We start from the raw sequence: 14,580 nt of genomic DNA, 5'->3' as shown, positions 1-14,580 counted from the left end.
GTCTTAGTCTGACGGGTGTCCCTCTAGAGCCTCAGCAGAAAAAACAAGAATGAAGAACTTTCCTGGATAGCCCAAGCTGCCTTTAAGGTCCTCAGTCACTTCCTGTCCGTGTCTCAAAAGTACTTCCTTTGTATCCACAGTGACACAGAAAGCTGACCTCCCATTGTTCCCAGACTCTTAGCTCTTGTACCAAACTTGGCCAGCTCAATCTGGATATCCCTCCACTTGCTTAGATTTCCACAGCAGCTGTCAGCATCTGGTGGTTTTGATGCTGTGGGTACCAAGAGTGGGAGTGACAATTCATTTTAGTGCTTCCAGAAGCTTACTTCCTATCTGGTTCCAGCTGCAAGTCTTCAGCCAATGCAAGTTCTCAGCCTCAACCTCAGCAGGGAAAACATTCAGAAAACTCAGATGATTTTATCTTTCTAAATGCTTCATTCCCCTCACTCCCCCACGGAACAGCTGAGTCTTATTGGAGATTTGATCATTCTCACGGGATGGGCTTGATGGCCCTGCTAGCGTGATTGTCTGTAGCAAGATTGCAAATTGGCAATCACCTTTTGGGAAACATTTCAACTGAAGAGCTCTGAAAAAAGTAGTTCTTTGTAGGTTTCTCACTTTTGGGTGGGGTCCTTGGTTCAAAGATAGATAGTAGGATTTTTTAAATCTCCTGTTTCTCACTTTTGGGTGGGGTCCTTGGTTCAAAGATAGACAGTAGGATTTTTTTAAATCTCCTGTTTCTCAGGTGGGCTGAACCAATTCCAGTTGCCTTTCCCACTAAAGGGAAAAAGATGTCAACTCACGTGTCTTCCCACAACACTCCAGGTAATGACTTTAATTAATAAGATTTAGCAACTGAAATGAAAACTATTTACCATCTTGGGTCAGACTGGACCAAAGATTCTAAGGTAGAAATGAATAAACCTAGTTGTTATGGGTTGAATTCTGCCCCTCCAAAATTCATAAGTTGAAGTCCTACTGCCAATACACCAGAACATGGCCTTATTTGGAAATAGGGTCTTTGCAGCCTTATTTGGAAATAGGGTCTTTGCAAGTGTGATTAGTTAAGACGAATTTATAATGATGTAGGGTGGGCCTGTAGTCGAATATGATTGGTATCCTTATGAAATGGGGAAATGTGGACACAGATACACAGAGGAGAACATCATATGAACATGAAGACAGGGATCTATAAGCCAAGGAATGTAAAAAATCTCCAGCAAACCAGAAGCCAGGGAAGAGTCATGGAACAGATTCTCCCTCACAGCCCTCAAAAGGAACCAACCTGCAGATGCCTAGATCTCCAACTTGTAGACTCCAGAACCGTGAGACAATAAATTTCTGTTGTTTAGGTCACTCTGCTTGCTGGACTTTTTTTTTTTTTTTTGAGACGGAGTCTTGCTCTGTTGCCCAGGCTGGAGTGCAGTGGCGTGATCTCGGCTCACTGCAAGCTCTGCCTCCCGGGTTCATGCCATTCTCCTGCCTCAGCCTCCTGAGTAGCTGGGACTACAGGTGCCCTGTTTGCTGTACTTTCTATGGCAGCCCTAGAAAACTAATACACAGGTCAAAGGGAAGCTTGCCTATGGGGTGCTGATTATTTCTAGGAGGCTTGAAGAGTCAGGGAATTTTAACAGAAAAGTCAACTTGGAGACCAGATAGACAAGTTCTTTCTCCTCAGCCACACATACATTTTACAAATAAAGAAACCAGAGCCCAGAGAATTTGCAGGCATTGATCAAAATCACTATGCCAGCTGAAGTCAAAGCTGAGATTTAACTGACTTTTGACTGTCACTTCCCCAGTGCCAAGTTCCATACACACTTTAGTCATTTGCTTACATATCTTTTCCAATTTACCATGATGCCCTGAGAGCAGGGACCACAGGCCTGGAATCCAGCATGGTGCCTCACCTATAGCAAGCCCTAAGTAATATTTGTTAATAATAGTTAATATTTCCAGCATCCACCACAAGGGTAATCTTCATGCTGACCCAAGAAATGGTGCTTTTCCAAAAGCAACTTTTATAACAGACAGAGAAGAGAAAGCAAGGCGTTCTATGTGTCAGGCTGCAGACAGCAACTCCCAGTGGACCTCAAGTAATCAAGACCTGTCCACAGTCAGCCTGGGCCAAGCGGCCTCTTCTGCTGACAATATGGTGCTCAGAGAGGAGTAAGGCACAAGCAATGCCTGCCAGCCTCCTTCCAGCTCTTGGCCATCTCCTTCAGCAGCTACAGATTTATGTCTATTCAGCAACTGAGGGTCTTAGATGCTTTTTAAGGGCAGGGACCTTCTAATTTGTCTGTATATTTTCCATACGTCCTGGGGCCCAGGGTTTGGCTCACATCATGGCAGATGTCCAATGAATGTGTGTTGGCTTGGACCAACCTCCTATGCAGTCGCCTAGCTGTTGAGCAAAAAGAAAGAAAAATTTACCAGGTATTAAATTGCTAAAAATATACCTTTGGGGGAAATCTCATGCCTTGTTATTTATAATTCTTCCTTCGAAAACTGGAACAGTGTTGAAAAGAAATCATCAAAATGATACTTTTCAACATGTAAAATGTTTGCCCAAGTTTAGAGAACAAAGCTTCAGTCAGTCCTGTCTCTGCAGGAAAATCCCTCATAAGCCATATTTACGATGTAAATTTTACATTGTGCTTGATTTTCCATAATAAACAAGTGCCTTTAAGAGCTGAGGTATGAAACCCATTTTATACAGACAGCAAGTTCTAAAGATTGTGATTATATCAAATATATTTATGAGGTGATGTTATACTGAGATCAAAATCAATTTTTCATGTTTTTATGGTTGGAATGGATTCTGAGGAACAGAATGCAATTTTTAAAAAATTGAACTGATAGGAAATCAGAATTGGCTTCATTCATGACAGTTGTGCAAGACCTGCTTAGATTGGAAAGAGGGAGTCACTAGAGGCCATTTGGTCCAGGACCAGAGCTGGCTACATAATTGTGGGACCTAAGTGCAAAGTGAAAATGAGGCCTAGCCATGGCAGGTAAGTTAGTATCTCATTCCTACAGCCTGTCTCTCCTCAATCTACAGTGCCCCTACCAAGGGATTGCAACCTCCACACCAGGACACACCTGTTACCTGGATGGGAGTGGGTGAGAAGGCCCCATCCAGTTGCCTTCCAAATATACCACCGTGCTGCCAGCCCAGGGTAGTGACAACACTGCCATGCTCTTTCCCAGGATGCCATAGTGTGCATACCCAGCAGAGCCTCTTCCCACAACTGCTCCCAGGCCCCTGAAGAGGGTGTGGGCAGAATGTTGCCTCCCTGTCTGCCAACCTGACCTAGTAGCCACCCTCAGGGAAGGGTAGCAAGTGTCATGGAGCAGACGGTGGGGAGTAGGTAGAGTGGAGCCTGGGACACTAAGGGCCCAAACAGAGGGTGGGTAGGAGGCAGGACCACGAGTCAGCTCCCTTGTCCCATGAGACTCCTCTTACAAAATACACATTGAAAGATAAATTAAGAATTGTGCATTAAACCCCAAGCAAGGCCTTCTGAGCAGAGATCCCTGTGCAACTGCACTGGTTACCTGCCCGTGAATCTAGCCCTGCCTGGGAAACTTGCATAGGTGCTCAGTTTTTCAAGTGGGCTTCAGTATATGTGTTGGTCACATGCTGAGTGTGCAATGATTGGTTCAATGCTATATAAGAGCTTAGCTAAATGGGTTTTGTAAGATCCTTGGTGAGATTGCAGGGGGCAGGGTGCGGTTAGGAATGCTTTTATTCTTGTTTCTCTCAAAGCACTTAGAAAGGTGCTTTCGACCATAATGCACTAACAAACTAAATCTCATGAATCATTTAAGTCACAAATTGAGATGCTGAGAGATAAAATATTCTGCTACACATATGTTGAGTTGAACCCCAGTTTTAATTGCTGCAATATAGACTTTCTGACCAAGAACCTTTGAGCATCTCTGGTAGAAGGAGTAACTTCAAGGGGCAACATGGGAGAGGAGAACAAGAGGGAGGTTTCTGAGAAAGATGTTTGCTGGCTCAGAATCTCAGCTCACATCACTAATACATATGCATCATAAAGCAATTTCGATTCTTCAGGGAGAATTAGGTAATGATGTACACTTGGAAATTATAAGAAAAATGGAGCCACGCCTTAAATGTTGTGGTTAAAGACTAGAAACCACAATCTCTCAGCCCCTTACTATGGGGACTCCTTGAATAACAGAATCCTCTCCTGACTCCATGAATAATTGCCTGGAAGAGGGAGCAGGAGATGAGGGCTTTCCATTCAGCACATTTCAAATACCTATCCGGTGGACTCACTGGCTCCCTGCTGTTTGAAATCCTCATGCCAAACGGCTGCTGGGAGAAGTCACGAAGCCACGGATGGAAATAGCCCTGCCCACTGGGAGAAAGAGGATCTTGGAGGGCTTTCTTCTCATCCTCTTACAAATACCAATGAAGCATTTTTGCACCTCTGCCAGTTGCTATGGATACCAAGTGGGGAACACACGTAAACATTCAGCATGCGTGAGACATGCTGAGTTCCGCCAGTGCAAATGTGGTTCCTCTTCTCCTTAGCTTGTCCCCTTTCTGGCATAGAGCTGCAGCTTGCAGCCACATCAGTAAGTCCTGTGGTTTCAGGCCTCAGACAGCAGTGGCTCATTTTTAAGGAACTCAATTACCATGAGCCACTGGGAAATACCCTACATTTAGGGTCATGAGACTTGAATTTGAAATACTTTCCTGCTAGTTCTTTAGTAGTAGAAAGTCACTCCACCTTCCTGAGCCTCCACCTTCTTATCTGCAACACAGGGGAAAGAAAGAGAAGCAACTCATATGGGGAGGAGAGGGAAAACAGACACGACAGTCTCCGTAAAGATGAAGGCACTCAGCGTGCTTGGGAGTGCTATTATGTAATTACTGGATGTTCCCAGAGGCTTGTCAAACTGTGGTTGGATTTTGACATTGGCATGTGGAAACGGGCCTGTTCACCTTCAGAATTAGCAGTTAGACCCACTGCTCCCTCTTAAGGTTTGGTGTGGATGCCTCCATCCCAAAGAGAGGTTAGAGGAGGAACTCCGACCTTGGGGCTTGCTACTGGCACCTTTCCTCCCAATTTCTCGGGGCCACTAGGCCAACAGAGGCCCCATCTCACAGCCTTGCATCCAAATGAGAGCAGAACAGCTCAGCCACCAATCTCTTCCTACCTGTGAAAACACCCAGGTGTTTTCTTGTTACATAAATGCACGCTCAAGGTGAAGAAGGCAGCAGATCCAGCAGCAGGAACCTCCCTAAAGAGGCGCAGAGGGCCAGGGAGTGTGTGTGGACAAGCCCTGGTGTGCATTCCAGAGGCAGCCCCTCTCCAGCTCCCTGTGTGGCTTCTTTTGGGGTGTGGGAGGAGGGGCGGAGCCAAGGATTGGGTGTGGTCCTCACTGGCTGACTGTGGCTGCCACCCACCATTGGAGAGGTCTCAGAAGGTTCCTCCCTATCTCCGTGGTAACCCGACACTGTGCTGTGGTGAGAAGAGGAAACTGCAAACAGAGTTGGCTCCTTCCACCAGACCCGTTCCAGAGTTCTAGATTTCTGCTTGTGGTTTGTCAATCATTCAATCAGACCTAACAGCAACTCCAGACTGTGGCTGTCAGAAGCCGTGGCCTCGCATGCCTTTCTTGGGCAACACCATCAGTCCACCAGGGCAGGCTGGACACATGGAACCTCCGACTCTCCCCTGCCCAGCCCAGCCCTTGCTCCGCTGCTGAAGAGCAGAACTCACCACGTAGGAATGTGAGCAGCCAGGATGGGAGGGAGGTGAAGGATGAACGGCGAGCTGGGGCCAAAGAAGAGCCCAGCCAGGTCAAGAATTCCCCCAGTTCTCTTCCTTTGACACTCCACGCCCCAAATCGCACATCTGGAAGGAAAAATGAATTCCATATATATTTCAGAATTTCCATGAAGTTGAGAAGGGAGCACTATGTCATCTTGCAGGTTTTTCTGTTTTGTTTTTATTTTTGTTTTTTTTTTGAGGTGGAGGCTCACTGTGTCACCCAGGCTGGAGTGCAGTGGTGCAGTCTCCGCTCACTGCAAGCTCCACCTCCCAGGTACAAGTGATTCTCCTGCCTCAGCCTCCTGAGTAGCTGGGATCACAGGTGCGCACCACCATGCCTGGCTAATTTTTGTATTTTTAGTAGAGACAGTGTTTCACCATGTTGGCCAGAATGGTCTTGAACTCCTGACCTCAAGTGATCCACCTGCCTTGGCCTCCCAGCATCTTGCAGATTTTTGTTTGTTGTGTTTGTGTTTGCTTTGCCAGGAAAAGGAGGAGGTGAAAAGGGAGCCTTGAGGGAGAGAAGACATGATATTGACCATAACAGGTAGGAGGGGCTGGTGGGAGCTGGGAACATTCATTTGTTTAATTAGTCAGTATGATGTGAGTAACCACTAAGTACCAAGCTCTGCTTTAAAGGTTGAGGGGACAGCAATGAAGACAACAGGCAGAAGCTCCTGACCTCATGGAGCCTCCATTCTAGTGGCAGAGGCAGGCAATAAAAGTCACACATTTATTTTTTTTATTATACTTTAAGTTCTAGGGTACATGTGCACAACGTGCAGGTTTGTTACATATGTATACACGTGCCATGTTGGTGTGCTGCACCCATTAACTCGTCATTTACATTAGGTATATCTCCTAATGCTATCCCTCCCTCCTCCCCCCACCCCACAACAGGCCCCGGTGTGTGATGTTTCTCTTCCTGTGTCCAAGTGTTCTCATTGTTCAACTCCCACCTATGAGCGAGAACATGCAGTGTTTGGTTTTTTGTCCTTTCGATAGTTTGCTAAGAATGATGGTTTCCAGCTTCATCCATGTCCCTACAAAGGACATGAACTAATCCTTTTTATGGCTGCATAGTATTCCGTGCTGTATATGTGCCACATTTTCTTAATCCAGTCTATCATTGATGGACATTTGGGTTGATTGCAAGTCTTTGCTATTGTGAATAGTGCCGCAATAAACATACAAAAAGTCACACATTTATTTAAACAACAAAAATACAAATAAGTAAATGATATTATGCCCACACACATATACATGAAGCAGAGCAAGAGAGTGGAGGAGAGTTTGCAATCCAAGACAGGATAATCTGGGGAGTCCCCACATTGAAGGTGGCATCTGGGTTAAGTTTTGACAGAAGAGGATGTGAGCTGTCACAGTGTCTGGGGAAAGAACATTCTGAGACCAATCAAGAGGCCACTGAGGCTGAAGCAGTAAGTGAGGGGGTGGGAAGTGGGTGAGGCTGGAGTGTGAAGTGCCAGGTCAGGGAGGGCCGTGAGGGCCACTGGGCTTTTCCTCTGAGTTAAATGAGGAGCCATGGGAGGTTCTTAAGTGAAGAATGGACACGATTTGACGTCTCTTTGAGGGTCACTTTGGCTGCTGCATTGGGATGGGGGGTGCTGCTGAACCTCTGAAGTCTGATTTCACTGTCAAAAAGGGGAACTGGAGCTGGGAGCAAAGCTCACGCCTTTAATCATGCCTTGACTCTTTGGGAGGACAAGGTGGGAGGATCACTTAAGCTCAGGAGTTTGAGACCAGCTTGGGCAACATAGTAAGACCTCATCTTTACTAAAATTAAAAAAAAAAAATTAGCCGGGCACGGTGGCACATGCCTGTAGTCCCAGCTACTCAGGGGGCTGAGGTGGGAGGATCACTTGAGCCTGGGAGGTTGAGGCTGCAGTGAGCCCTGATGGTGCCACCACAGTCCAACCTGGGTGACAGAGCTAGACCCTGTCTCCAAAAAACAAAAGGCTGGGGGAAGGACAGGAATTGGAAAGTTTTAGAGAGGTTGAAGACCAGAGTGCCACAAAAACTTTCTCTTATGTCATCAGGACTGATAGAAACTGGAAATACTTTGGGCGTATTCAGTGTTAATTAATGGTGTCCACACACCCCCTAAAATCATCTTGGTTATCACCAGTGGTTCATTTCCCACTGCTTGGAAAATGTGGTCTAGAGAAAGGCCAAACGTTCACCACACAGAGAGACTATAATTTTGTCTGCCCGTGGAGGTTCCCTTCAGGTGGCTGTTACTCAGATGTGACTTAAGAGACCCTAAGTTTGACCCTCTTAACTGTATAGCTTGGACAAAAATTCAAAATGTAAGCTGTTTTATTCAAATGCAGTGGGGTCACTAATTGATTCACACACACTCAGCTGTGCAAAAATATGCAGCTTCTTTGTTTTCTGTAACTGATCATCTTCTTCCCTGTGCACCCTTAACCCTGTGGAGTAAAGAGGAAAAGAGCGGACTTACACCATCAGGCTATCTTGGTCTCTTCCAGCATCCTTAAGTTCCCCAACGTTAGCACCTGTGTCTATGGTTGGTGGGCGTGGCATTACAATGTGACTATGCATGTGGGAATCAGTATGGCAACATCTGGGTTGGTTTAGGTCCTATGCTAGTTCCCCTGAGGTGACCCTGGTTTAGGCCCTTCACTGGCATGCAATGGCATTCATAGCTGTGGAACACTGACAATGTCATTGCCCCTAGAAATCAAAGTCCTTGATCTCAGTGGCTTCCACTTCCCAACCTCAGGCCTCTACATTTTCAGCAATCCCCCTTGAATTTCCCTGACCTTTACCGGGGCCTGTAGAAACATAGGGAAACATCACATTGCTGTCTATGAAGGTTCCTCTGTCTGCTAATGCTGCACTGTCTCATTCAAGCCATGTTAGACATGGTGCCAAGACAAATACGGGGCTTCTCCTAGGTGCTTTCAGCCTCCTCCAGGCCATGTGTGGGAAAGCACGTCACTCGCCCAATGTTCTTAGGTTCCTAATACCTTTCTAAATGCTTCTATAGCCCGCCCCCAACAAGGCTTGACCCCAAGGAAGAGTGGAGGCAAGACCCTAATATTTGAAGGTCATACTCTGCCTCTATTTCTTTCTCATTCACATTCTCTCTTGGGCAGGAAGTACTGAACTTACCCTTTTGTCCCCTTCCTTTCTGGTAAGAACTTTCCCCGTAAAATATATTTTCTTTTGTTAAAATGGCACCCGTTCTGCCTGCTTCCTTGGAGCCATGATAGTGTGTCAGATGTGCTCTCAGGGAAGTGGCCAAGGAGGTAGAATTAGGAAAGCAAGAGGTTTCTTGGGTGTCTTAGTTCTGGCTGCTATAACAAAGTATCACAGACTGGGTGGCTGAAACAACAGAAGTTTATTTTTCACAGTTCTGGAGGTGGAAGTCCAAGATCAGGGTGCCAGCATGGCTGGGTTATGGTCAGGGCCCTCTTCTGGGTTGCAGATTCCAACTTGTCATTGTATCCTCCCACGGTGGAAAGAGTGAGAGAGCTCTATGGGGTTCTTTTTTATAAAGGCACTGATCCCATTCATCGGTGTATAGGGCTGTACACTCATGACCTAATTATCACCCAAAGTCCCCACCTGTTCATACCATCACCTTGGAGGTTAGGATTTCCACATGTGAATTTAAGAGGACACAATCATTTAATCAATTGCATTGGGAAATGAAGACAAAATGGGGAGGAAGCAGGATTGGACTGCAAGAGCCTCAGAGCTCAGTGCAGACCTGACAAAGTTTTGGCTCACTTCATGGGTATTTCGAAAACAAATATTGCTCATTTGAGGAGCTCCATGTTGAAAGAAATGGCCAAGCCATAGCAACCCCTCTGTGCTCAGCCCTTCTCTGGGGGCTGCCCAAGAAGAGGATGGCCTTAGCTTCAAAGATGAGACAATGCTAAGGTGCTAACAGCTGGGGGCTGCAAACTAACTGCACTCCTTACAGCTGAACAGCAATTTCTTTCTCAGAGGGAGATCCACATGGGTGCCTCCAATACTGTTACAGTGGTGGAAAGGTCACTAGAGAATGATTGGTAGGGAAGAATAATGAAAATCCCATCAGTTTAATATTTTGTAAGTGTTTTTTACATATTACCCAAGCTTTTAAAGTCATCACTGAGCATAATCTTAGCCCACATCCTCTTCACTGCAGGTGAGGTTTATCCACTGTGACCACAGCATACAGCAAGTACACAGATTTGACTTCTCTTGAACCTTTCCCAAGAACATCTTCACAGAATATAGTGCTGGGATGATGCCTGAAAACCATGAGCGTGGTCCTCACAGAGTCTTCTGCTTTTTATCTGAGAGATTTCCATGAAACCCAAAAATCTCCATTTTAATTTAATGTTTGGAACCAGAAAGTGCCCAGCAGTTAATCTAAACCCATTTTTACCAAGACAGCATTCTGTGTACTGCCCGGGAAATGTCAATGGTTTGTTGATACCAAATTAACGATGCATATCTCTAGCAAAGAAATCTCCAGTGAGTCAGAAACCAATCGTTGAACTGTCTGTTCACCAGGTTTCCTTCCTGTGAGTCACTTTAAGAAGGTAGACTTCTTCTTTCTCTGTTTCCAGCCTTTCTCTGGTTTAATCAATGAGAGTTAAAGCCATATGATAATTCTTGGAAGTATTGACAGATGTGACTGGACAAGCCTTGAAATGGAAGTGATAGAGAGGAGATAAAAGGAGGTGGGAAAGGAAGTATGTAGACAGAGGGAGAAACAAAAAGGACCAGAGGTCTAGAAATTTCTTACTGCCCCAGAAGTTAAAACATTGTTTTGTTAATCTTAATTTATCACAAAGGTGGCCAGTTTCCGGGGAATTGTGTTGCCAGACAAAATGCAGGACTCTCAGTGAAATTTGAATTCCAAATAATAAATAATTTTAGTATAATAATGTCCAGTGCAATATTTCAGACAAACTTACATTAAATTTTTTTCTTTGTTTATCTGAAATTCAAATTTAACTAGGTGTTCTGTATTTTTATTTGCTAAATCTGACAACTATATCTGGGAGATATTTTAATTTCCACTGCACTCCTTTTGTTGATGAGTGTGATGAGCTACCATATTGAATAGGAAGTAGAGAGGATAGTGCCATCCTCCTATTGTCTAGCAGAAAGATCCAGGTTATTCGGACTTGATAGTTCCTTACTCCTGGGGCAGTCTCTGCCTTCCCAGCTCCACTCAGCACTGAGCATTTCAAACTGACCATTGGCTGAAACCCATCAGCCAATCATTGAAACTGGACTTGCTGTCCTTGCTTTGGAATTGTCTATATCTATTATAAAGTGTGCTTGGATTTCACAAGCCTAATGAGCCTCATTCTTGCCTTAATCCTCCCCATGTTTGTCCAGTCAATAGGAGTTATCTTTTGCTTTGGTTTCTGCCTATACCTGGGTCCTGGACTCTAGAGTATTCAGATATGGTCTAGACATCCTGCCTAAACCTTGCCATTTCCCTCTTTTCAGTGGTTTCCCTCAGCCCATGACAAACATATCACTTGGAAACACAATACTGACTCCAAGCCTCACCATCTTCTAGAACAGAGGTTGCCAAACATTTTCTGCAAAGGGCTAGATAGAGTATATTTTTGGCTTTGCAAAGCCTGCAGTTTCTGTCACAACTCCTCAACTCTGTCATTGTAACACGTGAACAGACATGTGATTCGGTACAGCATTATATATAAACAAATAAAGCTGTGACAGGTCACGGGCTATATTTGGCCCAAAGGCCATAGTTTGTTAACCTCTGTTCTAGAAGATCCTGGGATCTTGCCTTTTTGCCAAAAAGTTTCCACTTAGATATAGATGCTGGCCTATTAGCTCAAGGAGCCACATATTGTTTACTTAATGTGATGCTGATGGCCTCTCTATGACTCCATCAGAGACCAGTCCTATTTTAGTCTTGGCAACCTCATCTTGGGCTTGGCAGTTCCCAGCTTTCTTCTCTTCCCTCTACCAGCTTCTGAGGTCCCTACGTGACTTGATGATGAGCACACTCAATAAGCCAACTTCTACTTGTTTCCACACTATAGCTAGGATCCACTAACCCCTTTATTTCCACAAATGCTACCTTACTTTGAGACTTAGTTGCCAATGCTTTGGATTGACTCTGTCTCATCTTTGTACTTCTACCTGAGAAATCTTCAACTGCGCATCACTGCTGATATGATTTCCTTTGCATAATAAGTCCATGAAACTACCCACCAGTGCTGAGAATGGTTTGCCTTATAATAGCTATGGATTTAAAGAAAAACCCTTCTCTCTCAAATGATTAAAAATACCTTGCAGTAGGACAAAAAAACAAACACCACATGTTCTCACTCATAGGTGGGAATTGAACAATGAGAACACTTGGACACAGGAAGGAGAATATCACACACCAGGGCCTGTTGTGGGGTGGGAGGCGGGGGGAGGGATAGCATTAGGAGATATACCCAATGTAAATGACGAGTTAATGGGTGCAACACATCAACATGGCACATGTATACATATGTAACAAACCTGCATGTTGTGCACATGTACTGTAGAACTTAAAGTATAATAAGAAATATATATATATATATATATATATATATATATATATATATAAATACCTTGCAGTAACCAGGCAAAGGCAGCTAGTACACGGCTATAGGGATACATGTAAAGCGCTTTAGCATGAAGAAAAATCAACATTATGAATTGTATTAATGTTGTTCTTAAAAGTAATTCTATGACCTTAGAACGACATTGCTATGGTGTGAAAATGCAAAGCAGATTTTATAAACAACTAAATATGTGTATGAATACATCCATTTATTCACAAGGGCAGGACTTTGGAACCTAATGAATGAATTTCAAAAATAAAATTTTAAATTAGGAAAAAACAACAATTTTGAAACCAAGTCCACAAAAACCTATAAAAATAATGTTGATTGACTCTGGCTACTGTTCTGGGTCAGTGTGACCACTTTGACTACACATCCTTTTAAGGGATAAATATTTCTCACAAAAGTTAAGTGCAATTGACGGCTTTGTAAGCCAAATCCCATTTTAAATACAGAGAGCTCATTTTTTAATTTTGGAGATGTCCTTCCCTCATTTTAAAAAATATGTTTTTAATTTATTTTCTTACATTATAACAGATTTTCAATAGCCATTATATCTCTAAATTGAAACTCTCTATACCTTCCTAGGAAGAATCTGTTTTGAGTCATCTGAACTCCTCCAAACCAGTCAACTATTATAATTTAATTATGATGACTTTGGAAAAAATCTAAAACCATCAGATATTTACATTACTGCCATTTTGTGGTTTGATTATAGCTAATTGCATTACACCAGTGCTCCGAAAATACTGGTGAATTGAGGTAAATGGCTATGTAATAATTGTGATCAATGGTCAAAACTTTATTAACACACTTTTTAACAGGTGTATTTGGGATAATCATTATACAATAGACTGCACATATTTAGAGCATACAATCTGATAAATTCTGACATAAGTATAAACCCATGAAACAATCACTACCTTCAAGATAATGAACATATCCATATACCCTAAAAGTTTCCTTATTCCCCTTAGTAATCCGTCCCTCTCATGCCTTCCCATCCATTCCCTACCCCATCCCCATGTAACCACTGATCTGCTGTCACTATAGATTAGTTTACATTTTCTAGAATTTTATATAACTGGAATCCCACACTATTTACTCTTTCTTGTCTGGCTTCTTTCATTCAGCAAAACTATTTTCTCCATATTAACATGTGCATCAATCATTCATTCCTTTTTGTTGATAAGTAATATTCCAATTTGTTTGATAACTGTTTAAATACAGTTTGTGCATTCATCTGCTGATGGGCTTTTGGGTTGTTCCAGTTTGGGGCTATTAGAAATAAAGCTGCTATGAACATTCATAAATAAGTCTTTATATGGTTGTATGCTTTCATTTATCTTAGGTAAATACCTAAGAATACAATGACTGGGTCGTGTGTTAGATATGTGTTTAACTTTCTAAGACACAGCTGAACTGTTTTCCAAAGTGTTTGTACTACTTTACACTCCCTCCAGCCATATCTGAGAGTTCCATGTATGAGAATCCCAGCTCTCCTACATCCTCATTAACATTTGATATGGTCAGTCTTTTTAAATTTTTGCCATTCCAATATGTGCCCATATTAGATATTTCTGATGTAGTTAGGCTTTGTGTCCCCACCCAAATTTTATCTTGAATTATAATCCTCCAGGTGTTGAGGGAGAGATCTGGTGGGAGGTGATTGGGTCATGGGGGTGGTCCCTCTCATGCTGTTCTCATGATAGTGAGTTCTCACGAGATCTAATGGTGTTATAAGTGTTTGACAGTTCCTCTCTTACTCACTCTTCTCTCTCCTGCTGCCACGTGAGAAGGTCCAAGCTTACTTCCCCTTCGCCTTCCAACATGATGGTAAGTTTCCTGAGGCCTCCCCAACCAGGCAGAGCTGTGAGTCAATTAAATCTCTTTCCTTTATAAATTACCCAGTCTGGGGTATTTCCCTATAGCAATGTGAGAACAGACTAATAAAATTTCATTATTACATTTCATTATGTAATTTGCATTGCCCCAGTGACTAATGGTGTTAAGAACTTTTTCATGTGCATATTTGACTCTGATGTGTTCTTTGGTGAAACGTCTTCCCAAATATAAAATTTTTTAAATTAGGTTTTTTGTTTTCAGTTTTGAGAATTCTTTATCTATTTTGGATACAGATATCATAA

General features: G+C 43.3%; 1 protein-coding gene across 5 annotated transcripts in view; it reads right to left on the bottom strand.

Annotated features, from left to right (window-relative positions):
* Positions 1-14,580, bottom strand: part of PDHX (pyruvate dehydrogenase complex component X) — a 180,808-nt gene that overhangs the window by 10,454 nt on the left and 155,774 nt on the right. The window contains exons 11-13 of one of the 5 annotated variants that reach the window (XR_004033697.1): positions 5,760-5,894; positions 4,730-4,787; positions 2,343-2,404 (exon numbers count right to left, since the gene is read on the bottom strand). Coding sequence is in view for 1 of the 5 variants with exons in the window: in XM_030829742.1 (XP_030685602.1) it covers position 4,787; positions 5,760-5,894 (136 nt within the window). In the remaining 4 variants the exon portion in view is untranslated. Of the gene's footprint in view, positions 1-1,502; positions 4,788-5,759; positions 5,895-14,580 lie in introns of those variants that run through there. The other 4 variants (XR_004033696.1, XR_004033698.1, XM_030829742.1 and 1 more) reach the window with 4 other exon arrangements.

The sequence above is a fragment of the Nomascus leucogenys genome, chromosome 15, assembly GCF_006542625.1.
Source record: "Nomascus leucogenys isolate Asia chromosome 15, Asia_NLE_v1, whole genome shotgun sequence".
In the NCBI taxonomy this organism is placed as follows: Eukaryota; Metazoa; Chordata; class Mammalia; order Primates; family Hylobatidae; genus Nomascus; species Nomascus leucogenys.
The sequence above is the reverse complement of the archived record's forward strand: the minus strand, read 5'-3'. Positions and strand labels throughout refer to the sequence as shown.